Source organism: Pongo abelii, chromosome X, assembly GCF_028885655.2.
Source record: "Pongo abelii isolate AG06213 chromosome X, NHGRI_mPonAbe1-v2.0_pri, whole genome shotgun sequence".
Taxonomy (NCBI): domain Eukaryota; kingdom Metazoa; phylum Chordata; class Mammalia; order Primates; family Hominidae; genus Pongo; species Pongo abelii.
This window is the reverse complement of record NC_072008.2, coordinates 13,789,403-13,811,585: the sequence shown is the minus strand read 5'-3', so window position 1 is coordinate 13,811,585 and position 22,183 is coordinate 13,789,403. Positions and strand designations below refer to the sequence as shown.

General features: G+C 39.0%; 1 protein-coding gene across 7 annotated transcripts in view; it reads right to left on the bottom strand.

Moving 5' to 3' along the window:
• OFD1 (OFD1 centriole and centriolar satellite protein) overlaps positions 1-22,183 on the bottom strand; it is a 39,957-nt gene that overhangs the window by 16,781 nt on the left and 993 nt on the right. For 5 of the 7 annotated variants that reach the window (XR_008518022.2, XM_024240795.3, XM_024240796.3 and 2 more), the window contains exons 2-13: positions 22,001-22,099; positions 20,669-20,869; positions 18,433-18,501; positions 18,315-18,345; positions 12,833-12,937; positions 10,898-11,034; positions 10,399-10,572; positions 7,803-7,909; positions 5,966-6,085; positions 3,897-3,970; positions 2,084-2,175; positions 570-759 (exon numbers count right to left, since the gene is read on the bottom strand). Coding sequence is in view for 6 of the 7 variants with exons in the window: in XM_024240795.3 (XP_024096563.1) it covers positions 570-759; positions 2,084-2,175; positions 3,897-3,970; positions 5,966-6,085; positions 7,803-7,909; positions 10,399-10,572; positions 10,898-11,034; positions 12,833-12,937; positions 18,315-18,345; positions 18,433-18,501; positions 20,669-20,869; positions 22,001-22,099 (1,399 nt within the window). In the remaining variant the exon portion in view is untranslated. Of the gene's footprint in view, positions 1-569; positions 760-2,083; positions 2,176-3,896; positions 3,971-5,965; positions 6,086-7,802; positions 7,910-10,398; positions 10,573-10,897; positions 11,035-12,832; positions 12,938-18,314; positions 18,346-18,432; positions 18,502-19,182; positions 19,481-20,668; positions 20,870-21,050; positions 21,240-22,000; positions 22,102-22,183 lie in introns of those variants that run through there. The other 2 variants (XM_024240797.3, XM_054544343.2) reach the window with 2 other exon arrangements.

Below are 22,183 nucleotides of genomic sequence, written 5' to 3'. Positions count from 1 at the left end.
TCTACCTGTTGATGACAGCCCTGGGATCCAATATGATCTGGGCATCTGACAGCAGCAGTTGGGATCCAGGCAGAAGGCAGATGGCTCTCACAGTCAAGGTCATCTAAGAACCCTTTAATAAAGGTTGACTTATTCAGGGTATGCACAAAGGATGGCGGAGTTCCCTGGGCTAGTAACAGGGCCACACTGTTAGCGCTCCTTGGGCCTGGAGAATCAGGGGAGGGAGAAATTCTCAGCACTGGAAAGAGGGAGGTGGTGCAGAGCACTTGGAAGAGGTAATCGCAGGCACTATGGCCTCACTTGGCCATGAGGCACAGTGGCCAGCCTAGGGCCACTGTATGTAGAGGCTGGTGTCTCCACTGGCCAAACCCAATCAGCAGTCAGAGGGCAAGGGAAGCCTTGATACTACCTAGAGGCAGGTTTGCAGAGTTTAATCCAAGAATCTTAATTTTATAAATCTTCCCAATGTAAGCCCCCCTACCTTATACAAGTACAAAGCATAGTTTTATAATACTGACCTAATGAGAATTACTAAAACATGCAAGTCAGAAAAAAAGAAAAATACATACGGTTTAGGAGACGCAAGTTTTCATTTCTACTCTCTTCCAGTTGTTGTTTAAGTAATTTATTTTGTGCCAGAAGCTCCAGTTTCTCTTCTTTTAGTAGTGAATAATCACTCATCTCTTTAACCTTTTCATTCAGCATATGGTTTTGTTTTGTTATTGCCAAAGACTGGGCTTTGACAGACTCTAATTCAAGCTAAAATTCAAAAAGGAAAATTTACATTTGAATAATGACTTTACAGTACTGCAAAAGTAAAAGCTGGCAGGCTCCTTTAAGCATGGTGTCACAATTTAATTAAGGTCACTAGACAGAAGTCTGATTCTCTACAATAAGACTCTAACTACAATAACGAAAATTATCTTCCGCCCTACAGCTGGGGCAGAACTTTTATAGGCCCCATTCCATGAAGCAAGTCCTTCTAAGATTATCATCCCATTTGCCAGAGGCAACCAAGAACCCAACAACAATCACACATCATAGCAATATATATATTTTTTAAATATGAAAGGTAAGATAAAAATGGCTGGGCATGGTGGCTCACGCCTGTCATCGCAGCACTTTGGGAGGCTGAGGCAAGAGGATTACTTGAGCTCAGGAGTTCGAGACCACCCTGGGCAACATGGTGAAACTCCATCCCTACTAAAAATACAAAAATTAGCTGGGTGTGGTGGCACATGGCTGAAATCCCAGCTACTCGGGAGCTGAGACATGAGAATCACTTGAACCTGGAAGGTAGAGGTTGGTTGCAGTGAGCCAAGATCACACCACTGCACTCCAGCCTGGGCGAAAGAACAAGACTCTGTCTCAAAAAAAGGAAAGAAAGAAAGGAAAAAAGATTCTGTAACATGTTGTGAAGTGCTTCCCTTTTCTTAGTATATATCATATTTGAGTAAAAAGCCTACAAAGTTCTCACATAAGTCACAGTTGCTAAAATAAATTTTATATACAAAATATGTTGTAAGTACCTAAACTTCCAGCTTCATCCTTCAGACAGCAAGCACACGAATGAACAGAAAAGTAAAGAAGCAATGATATGTGAAAAATGTACCTCATTTTGTTTTAATCTGTAAGATAACAATGTAATGACAGGAATTTTGTTTACCTGCTGCTGATGGAAGGAGAGAACAGGCTGATGTAGAAACTAATAGTAATGGCCACCTGCTATGAACTAGGCACATAAGTTAGCTTACTGAATTCCCTCAACAACCCTATAATGTGGAAAACATCCTAGTTTACAGCTCAGGAACCTGCAGTCACAGAACTTCCCTAGTGACACACAAGCAGTTAGAGACACAGACAGGATTTGAGCAGGACTCCAGGACCCAAAGCTTTATCTACACTTTCCTATGTGACATTGATTAAAATTAAGAACTATTGAATTAACTTCAGCCAACACCTTCTTAGCCATATAAATGGCAGTCCAAACATCTCAAGAGGATGACTTAGGATAAATTATGTTGACTAAAGTTTCATACATTGCTTAAAATCTATTTCAAAAACCAATATGCTTAACAATTACCTCAAGTTCTTTCACACGATTTACAGATTGATTGAGTTCCTCCTTTTTTGAATTAACAGCTATGAGCTCCTCTTGCAAATGAACAGCTTTTTCTGAAAAGAAAGCCCACCAATTAAATACCATAATGTTTTCCTAGTGAATATAAAAGCCATTTAATATTTATGGCCAGTATGTCAGACCTAATGACCGCTATTTCACAATCCAAATAGCAGATGTAGGGGGCAAGTAAGAAATAAACCCTGTTACCCAACAGGTGATGTGAAGCTATAACTGTCATATATGTGGTGAAATTCCACTTGCTACACATGCTAACCAGAGTTATACCATCTGCTCAAAGCACAGGGCCCTAATACCCACAGCTCTTAACTTCCTTGAAGACAAAGATCTGTCTGTTACTATATTGTAGTTACTATTTTGTAGTTTTCACTTCATCTAACACAAGTCTATGTAGATATATCATCAAACCATAATTTGTTACATACATAATGGTATTAATGCATAAAAGAAGTATTAGTCTCCACAAGATAGTAAAAGGGGCTGGGCACAGTGGCTCACGCCTGTAATCCCAGCACTTTGGGAGGCCAAGGCAGGCGGACCACCTGAGGTCAGGAGTTGGAGACCAGCCTGGCCAACATGGTGAAACTCTGTCTCTACAAAAATTAGCCGGGCATGGTGGCACACACCTGTAGTCCCAGCTACTTGGGAGGCTGAGGCACAAGAGTCACTTGAACCCAGGAGGCAGAGGTTGCAGTGAGCCGAGATCATGCCACTGTACTCCAGCCTGGGCAACAGAGCAAGACTCCATCTCTTAAAAAAAAAAAAAAAGACAGTAGCCACACATCGGGTATCTGGTCAACATCAACTACCTAACCCTGGTTTCCTCCCAAGAATCTACCTGAAATTCCCACCAAAACTTCAACTTCTTGTTACAGCAATTTCCTAGAAATACATTGAAATGGGCCGGGCACGGTGGCTCACGCCTGTAATCCCAGCACTTTGGGAGGCCGAGGCGGGCGGATCACGAGGTCAGGAGATCGAGACCATCCTGGCTAACATGCTGAGACCCCGTCTCTACTAAAAATACAAAAAATTAGCCGGGCGTGTTGGTGGGTGCCTGTAGTCCCAGCTACTGGGGAGGCTGAGGTGGAAGAATGGCGTGAACCTGGGAGGTGGAGCTTGCAGTGAACCGAGATTGCACCACTGCACTCCAGCCTAGGCGACAGAGCGAGACTCCGTCTCAAAAAAAAAAAAAAAAAAAAAAAAAAAACACATTGAAATGTAAAACATCTGAAGATTGAAAAATTATTCAACTTCCACAGTCTCACGCCAATGTACACAAGGGTTCAGAAGGTTATACATCAAGTAAAAATATTGTAAAGCATAAAAATATACTAGAAGCAAAAGAAATAAGAAACTAGGTCACAGAGGACACAGAAGTTAAAGTTTTCCATAAGTGAAAAATAAAGTCTCTCATGGTTAGGAGTAATATGTACTTGACGGCAGTAAGTTGCTGCTACGTTCCTGACAATTGCAGATTTATCAAAATATATGAAATAAAGTTGGATAAAATATCCATGATAAATCACTGGCCTTTGTGAACATACAAGCTATTAAACATGAAGGTTCCTCAAAAGGCAGTGAAGACCATGATTTTTTTTTAATTTATAAAATTAAAATTACAAAAAATGTGTAATTTTGTAGGAACAATGAAGTGTAAGCTGTATTTTTTAGAATATAGAACAGACCCAACTTGGGAAGCTAATAACCTACAGCAGAACTGAAAAATACAGCTTATTTTCCCCCCAAACATCACCTTTATTCTTCCTTTCATCTTCAATCAGTCGATTAGTTCTAATGATGTAGTCATCCTTCAGTTCAAGTTGATACCTGAGAATCAGAATGACTAAATATGAGCTCCTCAGTCATTTTTCTGGAAAGACTGTTATCAGTGCAGGAGCTTATCTATGGCACAGGAGCACCTGAGGGCGCTAAACATGACAATGTGTAAACTTCAAAGTCCTCAATACTAAAGCCAGGGATATGACCTCTCAACATAAAATGCCCAGTAAAACCCTTCCTTGATCCTATAAACTGGGTCCCAAAACTCAATCACACAAAATGAAGGGTCGTGTTATCATAAGGTTACTTACTCAAAGGAATCACTTTTCAGTTGGTCTCAACTGACACAAAGAGCAAAGGGGTAAATTAAATTTACACAGCACACAACAGACTCAATCCCAAATGATAATCAGACAGTCACTTCCAATCCACCTGTACCATCTGCCCACCCCCAACCAAGGTAAGAACTTTTGTGCTCAGGGACTAAGCGCAGTCCTGAGAGCCAACTGCCAAGAGCATTATATCCGGATTAGCAATACCAAAAGGCACAATTTCACAGTTTCACTTCCCTTTCCCAGCTGTTACCAGCTGCCCTTTTGGTTCCAAAAGGAAATAGAAGCACTCCTGTGGTGAAGAGCCTCCAAACTCCAACACCTGCCAAAGTCATATGAGGATTCCCAAAGCCAGGCAGACACCATGCAGCCTGTGGAAGCTGTCACAATGACACCAAATAGTTCACTAGCTCCATAACTATGTAAAATTAACACACATACTTTAATTCATTTATTCCTAAAAATTCAGCAACTACAGACACTTCCATTTCAGCTATTTTAGTATAGAAACTGGCATAAAAGATGTGGGTAAAATACATCATTTCAAAATCAATAGATAAAAAAGCTGCCATATTTTTTAAAAATAAGATTCGTTTAAAGGATTACCTCAAGAAACCTTTGCAATACTATGTAATGGAATATCAACGACAAATTATGAGGAACGCAATAAAAGAGGCCAAATAAGAAATGCCCAGAGCACCTGAGTTGAATCATTTCTTCGCGACACATTTACAACAAATATTAACTGAGCACTTTTTATGTGCCAGATGCTTTCCCACAAAGAGAAATGTTACCACATGGGCATAATGTCGTAGCACTGAGATATTATTCACCGATAAACAAAACTCAGACTACAGAAAAGCCAAAGTAACCATAGTTGTCCATATTTTCCTTTCCCTATATCACTCTTTGCCTCACATAGTTAATTTTAGCTCTTTTGATTCTGGCTCTGCTGAATCTTGAAGGAATACAAGGCACATCTTCACTGACAAATACTACAACCACTAGTATAATTTATATATTGTTAGATACCCCCATCCTTGTGACTGTATGAGTGAGGTAGAGGAAAAGATAACTAAAAGTGGTTATAATTCCAATTTTACACCTTATCAACTATGCAAGCTGAGCAAGTCACAAGATGTCCTGAAAATTAAAGGAAATCACAGCCCGCAATAAATGTTAGAGAAGCCATAAGAAGTGCAAAGGACGTGCTTCTCTTTATTTTTTGGTTGTTGTTAATTTTTGAGATGGATTCTCACTGTCACGCAGGCTAGTAGAGTGCAGTAGCACAACTTCAGTTCACTGCAACGTCTGCCTCCCGGGTTCAAGTAATTCTCCTGCCTCAGCCTCCCCAGTAGCTGGGATTACAAGTGCCCACCACCACACCCAGCTAATTTTTGTATTTTTAGTACAGATGGGGTTTCACCATGTTGGCTAGGCTGGTCTTGAACTCCTGACCTCAGGTAATCCGCCCACCTCAGCCTCCCAGAGTGCTGGGATTATAGGCATGAGCCGCCACACCCGGCCCTTATCTTTTAAAAACTATCCTAACTCAAATGCAGGAAAGGATTGACTGTATCGATAAAACTATGTTTTTTTTTTTTTCAAACACTAAAGTTTGCCTAAGTTACAGACTACTTTGTCAGTTTTTGTTATGTTTCTACCAACTTAATATAAACATATTAGTTATTTAAAAATGCTAAACAATTACTTCAGAAGTTCATTCTTGAGCTTTCGGTCATAGGTCTCCTCAAAACTCTTTATATTCTGCTCCCGTCTCCTAAGTGCCTCAGTTATGCTTTTATGTTTTTCTTCCTGGAGCTTCTGGTTCCTGAAATTAGCAAAAATATAAAAAGTAAATAAACTACCATAGCTGAGCTAACAAATTTAGGAAAAAATCACATGTGTCTAGTTCAACAGACTAAAACTGCTACATGATATCACTACTGGGAAGTAGAAGGAAAGAGCCAGAAGTCCTCAGTGTATTTTATGAACTGACCTAGTTACAGCATATCGAAACTAGCAGAACTGACTGTGCTTTAGGCTGAGGGGAGTGGGAGAGTCTCAAGAGGGAAGTGGTTTCTCACAGAAGATAAACACTTAAACAATGGTTATAGAGGATAAATAGCCAAAATCAATCCTGGGATGAAAGAATGATATTATTAGTTACAAAGTAACAAGTAAGTGTACTTATGTGCTTAAATCTTCTATAATGCTGTTTCTAACTGCGGGATTTAATTAATTAATCCATACATATTCAAGGTACAATATTTGTTTTTGTCATTTAATAACCAATCAGCTTTAGCCAAGTGTAGTGGCCCGCACCTATAATCCCAGCTTTTCAGAAGGCTGAGGCAGGAGGATCGCTTGAGCCCAAGTGTTTGAGACCAGCCTGGGCAATACAGGGAGACACTGTGTCTTAAAAACAAAACAAAACAAGCAAAAAACCCTATTGATTGAATATTGAAAAAAGTACCAAAAGAGAGGGCAAAAGATAGATGGATCAATCAGGGCTTCCAAATACTGAAGAAAAGAATGGTCTTCATAGTGAGACTTTAAATCAACCATAGCACCAACTCCTTAGCCAGGGGGGTAGGTTCACAGGTGGGAAGATCCAGCCATCCTGAGAAGTGCTACAACATGCTGACTAGTCTAAGAACAGGTAAAGGCTCTAGGTATTGGCTCCCTCTGCTGGTAATCTGGAAAGCCATGGAGAGGTAAACTACATTTATTTAGTTTATATGCTGAGAAGGAGGGAACAAGAGTAGAGAAAATGGAGGTAAAGGAATGATGAACTCTCTCTGCCCCAATTTTGTGCCTATTTTCTCTCTCTTGATCAATTTACCTTTTCATTATTGCCAAAAAGAGAGTAAGGTAGACAGAGAGTTGAAATGAAACAAATCAAGCCTATAGAAGTGAGAAAAAAACATTAATGGAGACAAATTCTTTAATGAGCTAAGATTCCTGGAGTATCTATGGGTGTCAATAGCAGATTCCCAAAGGAAAAGAAGGCTTGTTGCACAAACTACAGACAGGTGAACTTGCTGTCAATCCCAGGTAAGATCTGAAGGATGAAACATTTGTGAGCACTTACAAAAAGTGAGTAACACAAAGAAATGGTTTCACCAAGTACAAGTCAAGTTGTACCACCATACTTCCTTTTCTGAGCACACAGCTGGTAAAAGCTGCATGCCTGGATATATGGAATTCAGTTACTATACATACACACACGGAACTATCAGATCTGAGGGACTGAATGTAACTGCAAAACATACGATCTGTTCCAGTATTAACAGCTTCTCCAAATTATCTGTCTGGTCTTACTGTAGCCTGATGATAGCATCTCATTCGTCTTTTCATCTTAATGTTTAATATTTCAAAAGCAAAACCCTAGTGTTTGTTCCTCTTAATTTGTACCTTCTAGGTGATATCCCCTTTACAAATAAGAACTCTACTTGGCAATGAATATTAGAATATTTAGATATATATTTAGTAATTCTTTTTAATCTCATCATTCTGAATATCCAAAATGAACATGCATTACTTACAATTCAAAAGCTTCAACTCTTTGCTTCAGCTCTGCTTCTCTTCCTCTTAGCAAATCCATATCTTTTAGTAAAAGTTGCCTTTGAGCATAAATTTCTTTTGTTTCAATCTGTATAGAAAAGCATTAATTTTTAGCAAGCAAGCTAATGAAAGCAAAACAGATTTGAATGAATATACTGCTTCCTAAATTCCAAAAAGCAAAGTACAGACATTTAGGATAACAATTTCACCTTCAAGAGATTCCGACTCAAGGTATGCTTTTTGCCTATTCTAGTTGCATAAAAATTTACTCCCCCAATGACTGTTAAACTACCATTACCCTATAGCCCTCACATGCCATGTGTAATTTATGCTATTTAGTTCTTTAACATCTCTCAGTCCCTTATCTAAAAAAAAAAAATTTTTTTTTTTTTTTTGAGACAGGGTCTCACTCTGTCATGCAGGCTGGAGTGCAGTGGGGTGATCTTGGCTCACTGCAACCTCCACCTCCCAAGCTCAAGGGGTCCTCCCACCTCAGCCTACCGAATAGCTGCAGGCACTATAGGCACACGCCACCAAGTCCGGCTGATTTTTTGTATTTTTGTAGAGATGGGGTTTTGCCATGCTGCCCAGGCTGGTCTCGAACTTCTGGACTCAAGCGATATGCCTGCCTTGGCCTCCCAAGGTGCTGGGACTACAAGCATGAGCCACCACACCTGGTGCCCTTACCTAAATTTTGGCAAGTTCCCCAGGAAGAAAAATTAAGCAAAATGTACATTCAGCAGTAAAACTCCAAAAGAATTGAATCCCCATGGTTTTTAGTGGTGGTGTCGTCTGAATGTTTCAGTTCACGGGTCATTCTGACTCAGAGTTAGCAAGCTCATATGAACTCCTAAAAGAATGGGCCATCCTTCCACTTGTGTGTTCACAGAGAAAGAATTTACTAACTACCTATGACATGTCAAGCAGCATACTGGGAACTGGATATAAAAAGGTAGACAGATATAGTCCTCATCTCTAAAGACCTCACAATTTAGTCAGAGAGTGAGAAACAATCACACTAAGATGTGATGATTTTGTAACTGAAGTACATAAAGACTGATGCAGGAACGAGGCCTAAATGGGTCGCTCAGTGGGAGTCAGGGAAGGCATCACCCAGGTGACATCCAAGCTGGGTCTTGAAAGACACTATGGTTTTTATCAGGGAGAGAAGGGGATGGACAGTCCAGGTGAGGGACTAAAGATATGGTGCTTCTTATGAGGATGACAATCTTCTTCAAAGCCTTCAGATAATCAGTTAAATAAACAGGGATCTAGTCAGTCACCTATCTTGAAGGTGGAAGTTATTAGCCTAAACACAATCCAATCATCTCAAAGATATGTGCTTCTGACATTCATTTTTATAGCTGAAGCAAGCTCAATTCCCAGAAATGCTATACAAAATTTTAGAGGGGGTGCCCTTAGCATTAAACAACTAGGTCTTATTGAGAAGCCCCAAGCAAGAGTGGACACGAGGGGGAAGCATTCCTACTTTCAACATCTGACAGCAGTAGTTCTGGATGCATGTTGGAAATAGTGCTGTAAATCTAGTTTGGTCTAAGACACGCCCTTGGGAAAGGAATATGATTTAAAGGAGTAGATCCAATCCCGCTTGCCAACATGGACTCCCTCTCACTCCTCACCCTCTCTGTTTCCTGTCCAGTTACTTTCTGGGGTGACAAGATCAAATGGCCACATGGATGACCCTTGTGGTGACTCCTTTACCCCAGGGACCTTCACCCTTGCTCATTTCCATGGCTCTCTCCAATGGCAGCATACTGCATTTGGTCTCTAGTCTCCACCTGAAACCTCATCCTGCAATTCTGTACTCTTGGACCATCCTCATTCTTCCACCTACCAGTCTACCAGTCTATCCAGATCGAGTCCTTGATCACTGAGACTGCCACTCAACCCTCCCTTTCCCCCGAGGTTAGCAGCCACCTGCCCTCTCCTCTGCTTCCCTTCACTACCCAAGAGAGCCCCAGAATCTTCGATTAAATAGGCTGCCTTTCTCTAGTCAAATAAATTAGGCTCTGAAAAGCTCCACTTCCCAAGCATCTCCATCTTTCCACCCTCACTGAAAGGGACAGAAAGAGATACTTACAAATCCTCCCCAGAACTAGAACAGAAAACTCACCTACAAGCACGTGGTTTGATCTCTCTCAATTCCAGGCTCCCCCAACCACAGCTGAGCCCTCAATACAGGTGATCAGTCCTCTCTGCTTTAAAGGGCTGTTCTTCCCTTACCCACAGGAGCTACTCTGCACCTCCGATCTGCTCCTAAAACCCGAGATCTAACCCTCTAATCTGCCTGAGGAGATGGAGCTTATTTAGGGTGTGTTTCTCATAATCCCAACTTGATTGTTCACCTCCACAGTTCTCGCCTTTCCATCAGTCTCAGAGGAAGCAAATTTGTGTATCCTTTTCAAGGACCATCCTTCTATTTGCACTCTTGGCCCCAGTCCCTATTGCTCTTCTGGGGCCTTGTTCCATCAACTGTACCATCCTGTTCCTGGATCTTGAGCCAACCTACTAACAGCTGCAGGAAATAGCCACCCATAAAATATTTGTAAATACCACCTCTTGGTGCTTTTGAATTCTTTCAAGGGTACTCTTTTCTCGAAGAACGAGGGCTTCAGATTTTGCTTGACAAGCTTTCTCAAAATCATTCTGGAACATGGCTAATTCCTTTTCATACTTTTTTTTTGCTTCCATTTTAATTTTTGCTATCTCGGTATCTTTAAAAAACTTCAACTGCAAATTGATCACAAAAAATTAAAAATATCAACTATTATACTATAAAAACAGGAACAAGTTATCTCTCTACATCTAGGTTTAACATTAATGCTCTGTCCAAATATATTTATTTCATCTTTAGTTTTATCTCATTCACTGTATTTGTAGGATTCACTCAAAAGGCATAAACAAATGTCATCAGAAATAAAAAAAAATTTGCACAACAGTACAGTATCCCATTCTTTATTAAAAGTTCTAGATATTTTCCCATATACCTAAGGTTAAGACTTTAGAAGACAAACAAAAACATCACTCTTGTTAACAGTAACAAGATAAAGCTTACCTTTTGACACATTTCTGCCCGAAGTTGCTCTTCTATTTCTCTCTTATATTCATTTAGCTTTATTTCTAAAGATTCGAACTTGATACGCTGAGGGTAAGCATCTGCAAACTGATCATCAATAAGCTGAAGCTTCTCAGCTATTAAAAAATAACACATCAAATTAGGACATAGAAACATCAGGTGCTAAGACGCCAGACCTCTGGTTCAAAAGTAAAGAGGATACTTAGGGGAAAGTGTAGGGATTATCTGCAACTTACTTTGAAATACAAAAAAAGGAAGGTGGATAAATGAATGGACAGATAAAAATGATGAAGCAAGTATAATACAAGCGTAATAGTGACATCTAGGTGGTGGGTATACAAGTGTTCACTAAAATTGTTTCAACTTTTCTGTATATTTGAAAATGTTCATCATAAAATGTTAGAGGAAAAAGAAAGCCAAGAGTACAGTTTAAGTCAGAAAATACTGGAGTCTCTTCCTACTCTCTAAGTGCTAAGGCAGAGAGCTCTTTACTGGACTTCGGTTAAAGCTGACTTACACATTCAAAACAATAAATTTAAAAGAATCAAAGATCATGTACATCCACGCCTCCCCTTTACAGATAAAGAACAAATGCTGATATAGCTTAATAAGTGACTACATAACAGCACAACCAGGATTAAAGTGAGGTCTACTGACTCTTCCCCTAGTCCATGGCCCTCAAACCAACTATGGATCAGAATCAACCACATAGCAAAGTGCAAATCTGAACCCAGAGTACAATCTCAACCGTGTATAACGCCCACCAAGAAAGTATGCACAGAGGGGAAAAAGGCTGGCAGAAGTAGACTAAAACATTGACAGTGTTTATCTCTGGTAGGGATGACTTTAGACATGTTTTTCCATCTACTTTTCTGTATTTTCCAAATGCTGTCCAATACAGGACTCTCCAGCCACATGGGGCCATTGACACTTCAAATGTGACCAGACTCAACTGAGATGTGCTTTAAATGTAAAAAACACATAAGATTTCAAAGACAGTGCAAAAAAAAATGTGAAATATCTTACTATTTTTTATATTGAATATATGCTGAAATAATATTTTGGATGTATTGGGTTAAATATATTATTAAAACAAATTTCACCCGTTTCTTTTTACTTTTTTCAATGTGGCTACTAGAAAATTTAAAATTATGTATGTGGCTCACACCACTGAACAGCACTGTTTGATAATTAGCAAGTAATATGTTTCTAATTGAATTAAACCTACACTTAATTAAAGGCATAGTCATATAATACATTTTATAAATTGTGAATTTATCTTCTTGCAAGTTACTATTTAAGAGTAAGGAAGGGCCAAGAAATCCATTGAGCATATCATTTTAAACAGCTGTTTCTCATCTCTACTGAGCACAAAACTGACAGACAGGATGGTACTGTAGACCAGCTGGATAGTACAAAAAGCTCTAGATCATGGATGGGAGAACTTGGACTCCACTATTAGTTCTGATGCAGACTGAGTGTTTCCAAGTTGCTCTTCCTCAGATGACCTCACTTTCCTCAACTATAACATGAAGTGATGAGCCAGTGACTTCTCTAGTACTTTGCAAAGCAAGTAGTTTATAATCTTCTAACTGGGTGGCTGTAAAGTTAGACAAGACAGGAGGAAGAACCTCCCAGTTAAGAGAAGTCAAACTCAACAAACAAGGAAGAATATGGGCCTTTGAATCCCTGCATGATTTGGCCAATGTAGCCCTAGCATTCATGAGGCTAGGGAATGACACTGGAGAGCACTTCCTGGTCCCCCAAGATGATTCCAGAAATGAATTCCCTTGTTGCCTGCAGGTTGCATCCCTCCAGTTCAAGAAGCAATCACACAATATGGTAAATCAGATAATTTCCTTCATTCAAAATGAAAACAGCAGAACTGAAATTAAGAAAGAAGGCTATAATTACCCAGAGAATCTCTGTTAAATGTCGAACTTGTCTGAGTTTCCATATTACAACTCTCTTTAGCTTGATGATATTCTGCCAATTCTTTTAAAAAATGCATAAGAAAACCTAAAAAACATATGCACACAGTTTTGTTTCAGAATTTTCAACCACTGCTCAGTCACTGTTTTTACAATCTTAGTTTTAGGACATTATCATTTTTTTACATTATATATCTTTCCTTTTTTTTAGAGACAAGAGTCTTGCTCTGTCACCCAGGTTGGAGTGCAGTGGTGTAATCATGGCTCACTGTGGCCTCGACCTCCTGGGCTCAAGGAATCCTCCTACTTCAGTCTCCCAAGTAGCTGGGACTAGAGGCGCACACCACCACCCACCACGCCCAGCTAATTTTACTTTTTGTATAAACAGGGTCTTGCTATGTTGCCCAGGCTAGTCTCAAACTCATGGCCTCAAGCAATTCTCCTGCCTGGGCCTCCCAAAGTGCTGGGATCACAAGCATGAGCCACCGTGCCCAGTCATATCTTTTAATAAATTTGAGGAAAGGCCTTCCCAAGCATGATACAAAACCTGGAAGGAATAAGGAGAAATATTTATCAATCTAAACTACGTAAACACTAAAAACTTACATATGGCATAAAATAAAAAAAAACACACTGGGAAAAATAGTTGCAATAATATGGAGGCATAATAACCAAGACTAAAGTGATGACATTTTCATAACATCAAAGAACTCTTACAAATCAGTTTAAAAAAAAAAATCAGAAAAATGGTGAAAAACATGGATAGTTTGCAGAAAAAAATAAATTGTCAAAGATGAACACAATTTTTAGATGCTGAATAAACATGAACAAAATCATAAATGCAAATTAATACAACAGAGAAACCATTATTTTCCCTATAACACTGCTAAGATTAAAACTTGTATAATGCTAAGTGTTGGCAAGGGAGTGGATATATAGCTATGCTCATTCACTTGGAAGGGACACTTGTCAGTGCTTATATATATTCGAAATGCATGTGCCCTTTAATCTAGTCATTCCACTTTCATGAATTTACACAGGTATACTTTCACAAGGGCACAAAGGGTGCACACTGCACATTGGTTACCTGTAATGGCAAAAAGCAAACAACAAAACAACCAAATCCCCATCAATAGGGGGTTAAATACATTCTTTAAAAATAGTCTATACTGCTACAGAAAGATACATTGGGGATTAAAAAAAGCAAATTGCATACAGTATCTATGATATAATCCCAACTGATTGTGTTTTAATTACAAATACGTAGTTTTAACCTCAAACAATTCTAGAAGATAAACAAGAAACTGTTAATTCTAGTTATCAGTGGAGCGTGAGATTAGAGAACATGGGCAGAAACTGCTACTTTGCTTACACTTTATATCCTTCTGAATAGTTTGAAACTTTGTTTTAAACCACAAGCATAAATTACTTAAGAAATGTTTAGTTTCTTGGAACTAAAAACAGTAGTTAGCTCAGCACCTTTTCCCCCACCCCCACTCCCTTCAGGAAGGGGATCAGATTTTGTCACAGTCTGCATACCATCCTAGGATCACCTGACCTAAATTTGCAAACATTAAGGTTCACTCTTGATGATGTAAAGCTCTATGGGTTTTGACATTGGGTCTTTCATTCTCTTAACAGTGTCTTTTGGCAGGGTGCAGTGGCTCACGCTTGTAATCCCAGCACTCTGGGAGGCTGAGGCGGGCGGATCACCTGAGGTCAGGGGATCGAGACCAGCCTGGTCAACATGGTGAACCCCATCTCTATTAAAAACAAAAAAATTGGCCAGGCATGGTGGCAGGCGCCTGTAGTCCTAGCTACTCAGGAGGCTGAGACAGGAGAATCACTTGAACTCAGGAGGCGGAGGCTGCAGTGAGCCAAGGTCACGCCACTGCACTCCAGTCTGGGCGGCAGAGTGAAACTCCATCTCAAAAACAAAACAAAACAAAACAAAAAGAACAGTGTCTTTCAGAGAGATGTTTTTAATTTTAATAAAGTCTAACTGATCTACTTTTTTCTTTCATATATCTTGCTCTTGGTGTTATATCTCATCACGAAACCCAAGATCACATAGACTTTCTACTGTTCTCATCTGGAAGTTTTATAGTTTTGCATTTTACATTTAGGTCTATGGTTCATTTTGAGTTAGTTTTTGTGTAAGGTATAATAAATAAGATCTGTGTCTAGGTTCATTTTTGTGCACAGGAATATCCAATTGTTACAGCACCACTTGTTGAAAAGACTATCTTTCCTCTATTGAATTGCCTTTGCACCTTTGTTAAAAAATCAATTGACTACATTTGTGTGGATGTATTTCTGGACTTTCTAATTCTGTCCCGATTGATGTATATGTCTTATTCTTTTGCCAATTGCAGATAAGAATTTTAACTTCCAAAAAGCAAAGGGCCAATGTCCAAATTTTCTTCCCTCAGCCAAATTTTGTGCACATCATTTTCTGGATATTGTCAGGCCTCTGAGCCGAAGCTCAGCCATTGTAACCCCCGTGATCTGCACATATACGTCCAGATGGCCTGCAGGAGCCAGCTAAAAAACCACAGAAGAAGTGAAACAGCTCCTGCCTTAACTGTTGACCAACCTTACGACATTCCACCATTATGACTTGTTCCTGCCCTGCCCCAACTATCAATCGACCTTGTGACATTCTTCTTCTGGACAATGAGTCCCAAGATCTCCCCACCATGCACCTTGGGACCCCCTCCCCTGCTAACAATAAATAACCACCCTTAACTGTAACTTTCCACTGCCTACTCAAGCCCTATAAAGCTGCCCCTCTCCTATCTCCCTTCACTGACTCTCTTTTCGGACTCAACCCACTTGCACCCAAGTGAATAAACAGCCTTGTTGCTCACACAAAGTCTGTTTGGTGGTCTCTTCACACGGACACACATAACAGATATCATTATCTCTGAAAGGAAAATTAGGAGTGGGAAGAATGGGTGACTAGAATCTAGGGGGAAAAGTACCATGGCCATTCAACAGCTTAGCACCCCCTGAGCATAGATATGGTAGGATAAGACCATAGGTCTCTGGGTCAGGGGACAGACAACGGTTAAGTACACAATATCTTCCTACATGTTTTCTGTTGGTTAATTAGAAGACACCACTTTTTAAAAAATTTTTATCTTACCAGGAGCTATTTTATTGTTAGCTAAGAGTTCTATCCAAATTTTGGCACTAGGATGCCTGACATATCTGCTACTCATAGTTCTGGCTTCCAGAAATTTTACTGGGATGCTAGGTGAAGCTGGTAAGGGCTGTCGGCCAGATGTCTTTCTGAACCAGATGCATTTAAAGAGACTGTGTAAAAACTATTTTTTTTTTTTTTTTTTTTTTGAGACGGAGTCTTGCTCTGTCGCTAGGCTGGAGCGCAGTGGCGTGATCTCAGCTCACTGCAACCTCTGCCTCCTGGGTTCAAGCGATTCCCCTGCCTCAGCCTCCCAAATAGCTGGGACTACAGGTGCACGCCACCAGGCTGGCTAACTTTTTTTTGTATTTTAGTAGAGACGGGGTTTCACCATGTTGGCCAGGATGGTCTTGCTCTCCTGACCTCGTGATCCGCCCGCCTCAGCCTCCCAAAGTGCTGGGATTACAGGCGTGAGCCACTGCGCCTGGCCATGGAAAAACTATTTTTAAGGATAATGTATCTATAGTAACTACATTGATTTTTTTTTTTTTTTTTTTTTTTGAGATAGAATCCAGCTCTGTCACCCAGGCTGGAGTGCGGTGGCGCTATCTCGGCTCACCGCAACCTTCACCTCTCCGGTTCAAGCGATTCTCCTGCCTCAGCCTCCCAAGTAGCTGGGATTACAGGCACTTGCCACCACGTCTGGCTAATTTTTGTATTTTTAGTAGAGATGGGGTTTCACCATGTTGGCCAGGCTGGTCTCGAACCCCTGACCTCAAGTGATCAGCCGGGTTTGCCCTCCCAAAGTGCTGGGATTACAAGCATGAGCCACCGTGCCTGGCCCATAGATTATTTCTTAATACCCCTTCAAGCCATAAATTTCCTTTTGAAGTAATAGTTAAGCAAAAGATACTAGCTATATACCTCAGAATTATGCTAATATGGTAGTCACTATGCACGTGTAGCTAATTAAATGTAAATTAAAAATTCAGTTATCCATTCACACTAGCCACATTTCAAGGCTCAATAGCCACATGAGGCTAGCAGCTACCACATTAAACAGCATAGATACAGACATTTCCATAATCACAGAGAGTTACACTGGACGGTGCTTAGAGTACAGAATATAGGATCATTTACCATACTGAACTTCATTCAGTAGGGATGGTCTAGTTTGCAGGCAGCCCAGAATATGCTGTGTTCCAATTTATTTACATTCTGCTAACATTACTACCAAGAGACTTGGCGATTAAGTCACAGACTTAATGGCTGGCAGAAAATAAGTATTCAAATGATTAAGTTCTAAATGAATTGGCAAATGAATGGATGAATAAATGAATGCCCTTGTGGGGATGATAGTGCAGGCAACAGACAAAATCCAAGGGTGTACCAAAACAAAAGGACTATTACTAACAGATTATTTTAAAAGACCTAAAGAATAACTATGCATCAAAGCCAAGTTGCCAGCTTATGTTCATGCTACAAAGCCCATCATCAAGTCTAACCAATGGTCTGAAACCCACAGTAGTTATGGACTCTATCAAAGGTTATTATCGAGGCCAAAATTAAGGCAATTTATTAGGTCTATATAAACATTTTTTTTTTTTTTTTGAGACAGAGTTTTGCTCTTGTTGCCCAGGCAGGAGTGCAATGGCATGATCTCAGCTCACCGCAACCTCTGCCTTCCGGGTTCAAGCGATTCTCCTGCCTTAGCCTCCTGAGTAGCTGTGATTTCAAGCATGTGCCACCACGCCTGGCTAATTTTTTGTATTTTTAGTAGAAACGGGGTTTCTCCAGGTTGGTCAGGCTGGTCTCGAACTCCCGACCTCAGGTGATCCACCCGCCTCAGCCTCCCAAAGTGCTGGGATTACAGGCGTGAGCCACCATGCCCGGCCTGTATAAACATTTAAGAACAAAAGATATATAACACATTACTGAACACAACTCTCATTCTTTAAGGAAATATTAATACATCTAATACCCTATCAATTATACTTGAGAGGGATACCTAGTATACAAAGACACTTGGCCTAAAAGTTTTTATTTTATTTTTTTTGCAGAAATATTCCCAACAGTGGGTATTTTTACAAACAGTTTCTTTCAGCCTGTCTGTAGGGCCTTTGATACTGTCTGCAGTTTTCTTATTTGAATATCTAAAAGTTATTACAAAAATGGAAATACAGGGGAAATGACCTGCATAAATCAAATAATTTAAATCAAATTAAATTTTACTCTTCTCCCTAAAAATTAGCTTCATTCTTTTAGAGGAAAAAGTACATAGAAAAATGTTGCTGTTCTCTACAAAGATGACGGCTCCTACCTTTTTGATTTTCTTTATCAGATCCTGAAACCTGTTAAAAGAAAATATTTTACTTTTATTCAGCTATTCAGTTATAATTAACAAACCAAAGTAGATTACAGAAACTAAGCCATCTTACCAGTGATTTGTAGAGACTGGAAGTAGGGTTGATTTTAATGAGTTGTAATAGATCCTGCATAGTAAATACCTTAAGAAAAAATAGGTTACTAAGTAGACATATTTTTATATCAGTGTTTAAATGATAAATTAGAATATGTTTCTGAATATGAAACTAAGAAACATCCTTCAGATTAAATAAGATCATAACTATGCTAATAAAGCAAATTTCAAGCTCTTTCTTACACTGTTAAATAAATTACTATAAACATATCAAGGTCAAAAGGATAAAATATCTTTATCATCTAATTAACTTCTAAGTACTTCACATCAAAGATGATATGCCTAACAGAAATGTTTAATGCCTTACAGATGACACTGAAATATCTGATGAACCAATGAATACATGACTGAGTTCCTGGGTCATTCAATTACAATTTTTTAAAAAGTATTCATTGTTTAAAAATGTAATTAAATTTTTACTGTCCTTAAAACCATAATTAAAGTGTACTTAAAATATTGTTAAACAGACATTTTGGGTAGCTATTAAAATATATTTCTACTACAGTATATACCATTCACTATGTCTGCTCTGAGAACACTGATATTTGTTTTCAATTGGTTTTCCTTTAAAGAAAATATTCTGCATGGGCATTTTACATTAGTAGAAACCATTAAGTTGTGTGAATGGGATTAATTCCTGCTATATAATTATATTATTGACTATTACCCAGTAAGTATAAAGTGATTAGAAAGTTAGAGAATGATGTACCAAAAATGAATTCCAGGCCAGGCACGAGGGCTCACGCTTGTAATCCCAGCTCTTTGGGAGATTGAGGTGGGCAGATCACCCGGGGTCAGGATTCGAGACCAGCCTGGCCAACATGGTGAAACCTCGTCTCTACTAAAAATACAAGAGTTAGCCAGGTGTGGTGGCAGGCACCTGTAATCCCAGCTACTTGGGAGGCTGAGGCAGAATTGCTTGAACCCAGGAGGCAGAGGTTGCAGTGAGCCAAGATTGCGCCATTGCACTCCAGCCTCGGTGACAGAGCAAGACTCTGTCTCAAAAACATAAATTAATAAATAAATTCCTAATGCTGACAAATAAAATTTGGTTGCTTATGAATAAATGCAAATTATTTAAGTTTTCATTCAAATACTGTACTAAGCTTCTTTGTGTCATTAAAACTTTGGAATATGAAACTTTTGGATAATTACAAAAAACACAAAAAAAGTAAAAACATATGAACACCACCAATAGTGAAATTTATTTTATTTTTGAGACAGTCTCACTGTCACCCAGGCTGGAGTGCAGTGGCGTGATCTCAGCTCACTGCAACCTTTGCTGTAAACTATGGCCTTTGGGTGATAATGACATGTCAGGGTAGGCTTACAGATTGTAGCAAATGTACCACTTTGATGCAAGATGTTGACAGTGGGGGAGGCTATGAGTGTGTAGGGGCAGCAGGTATATGGGAATTCTCTGTACTTCCCACTTAACTTTGCTGTGAACCCAAAACTGCTCTGAAAAAATAAAGTCTATAAAAAAAAAAAAAACACGCACATATCCACAGGGAAAGTCTGCTGTATCTGCCTTTAAAATAATAAAGTAGTACTAATGTTCAACAATAATGGTGAAGAAATATAGTTAAAATAATTAGAAAAGTAGTAAAAAAAAAAAAAAGTCTTTTTAATATTTGAGAACTTCACAGATTTTTAAAATTACGTATTTCTCACTTATCTAATTACAAAGAAGAGAAACATCTGAAGAAACTAGTGCAGAAAAAAAGAGCTCATGTTAGAGATCTAGATTTACCACCCTGCATTGTCACTTAAAAGTTACTTGACGTTGGGCAAATTGATTCATCTCTCCAGTCTGAAGGTTCCTCATCCGTAACACATAAAACATCTGCAGTGTGCCTATCACAGTGCCAAGCTTACAGTAGACATTCAGCAGATTAGCAGAGTCTTATTAGACAAGATAGAGGATAGATAGATCAATTATAGGTCTGAAACATTTAGAGATTCTATATATCACTGTTTTACATGAGACTAAATGAGATGCCAAGAAATTAATTTCAAATTTAGTACCCACTTGTTATATAACAAATATATTACGTGCAGGTACAATGTGAATTCAAAGAGGAAATGGAAATGGACCTAGTTGAGGAACACTTAGCTATCATACAGCACTTTACTGTCAGCAGAGGAAGAACCTGTTAATAAAAAATTCAGAAACAGAAAAGGAAAGACTTTACCTTTTCTTTTGCCAAACCACTTTCTGGAAAGAAAACAGAAAGTGAATATTCATAGCCACATCTTTGTAAGTGATCTGCCACTAAAGAGTTAGAGGCGCCTATTAAGAGGGAGCTCCCTTCTACCAAAATGGACCGAGGTTGCAGTTCTCCACTCAATACAGGGTGCATCAACTCATGAATCAGCTGGTTTCGAAGTTGTGTCTAGCACAAAATAAAAACAAAAATAAAAAAGAAACACAAGGGAAAGAAATTTCAGCAGGATTGTTTCATTACAGATATACACAGATGAGTCACATTCATTGGAAACCTTCCTTCTATTTCCACAATGGTTCTAGATCCATGGCCAGAAGTTAGAAACCTTCCCCTGCACACTTTGTCTTACCCCGTGAGACAAGCAGTCCAGTGGGTTCTAGAAAAAGCTTTCTTTCCCCAGCTTCCAAATGAAACGGGTGGTTAGCCAGATCCGCTTGCAGACTCATAACTTCACTTCCCTAGAAGCCCATTTCAGCAGCTTACGATTGGGATATTAAGTATAGGAAAAAATTCTGCCACTTCATCACACCTCTGTGGACTGTTGGAGAATATAACCAAAATATTCAACAACAGGGGACTGCTATATACATTACAAAAATATCCAAAGATAAGCCTGTTGCCACTGAAAATGAAGATTTCAAGAAACTTTTAAGGAAACAGGGAAATGCTCACCATATAATTTAAATTTAAAAAGGATACATACACAGGATATAGCTACGTATTTTAAATGTAAAATATGCTTTTGAAATGCATATTGCAATGAAAACACGTTGAGCTAATCCTACTCCTGGCTGTTAATCCAAATATAAAGTATACTAATAGATATCTGCTGCACAAATTAAATATTCATACATTTCAATATAGTTTAAAGATGAAATTTTTCATTTCCCAAACTGTTATTAAGCAGTACACTAGTATTTTCTATATGGTGTCAATGTCCTTCATCCAAATGTATTACAAACCCACTTATTAATTTAGGAACCTATAAGCCATATTTATAAAACAAGCCTAATCTTACTGTGTTCATTATATAAATATTTCTTTCTCCTATCTTATTGTCTGTTCAATTAATTATTTGAATATGCTCCTTTAAGACGACTCAAACTCAACATTTTCTCAAACATTTTCAAGAGACTGTAATGTTTCAGGATACAGTTATTCGGGAATATAAAAATGTAATTCACCAATACAGTCTATGTATCATACGATTATTAAAGCCTAAACCTTGATTAAATTTGAACTACCTGTTAGAGGTTACACTTGTAAAAGTTATGACACAGATACGCCTAAATCCGATACCTTGAGTCTATCCAGTATACCCCGATCCTTAAACGTCTGGTATAGCTTTTTGCGCAGTTCATCTTGACTCAACACATCAGCCACGGGGAGCATGTTGGACTAAAAGACAAAATGGTTACAGGTTACCTGCGGGGGCAGAGGGAACGTGAACGTCTGAAAACAGACCAGTGGCCTCCGGGGAAG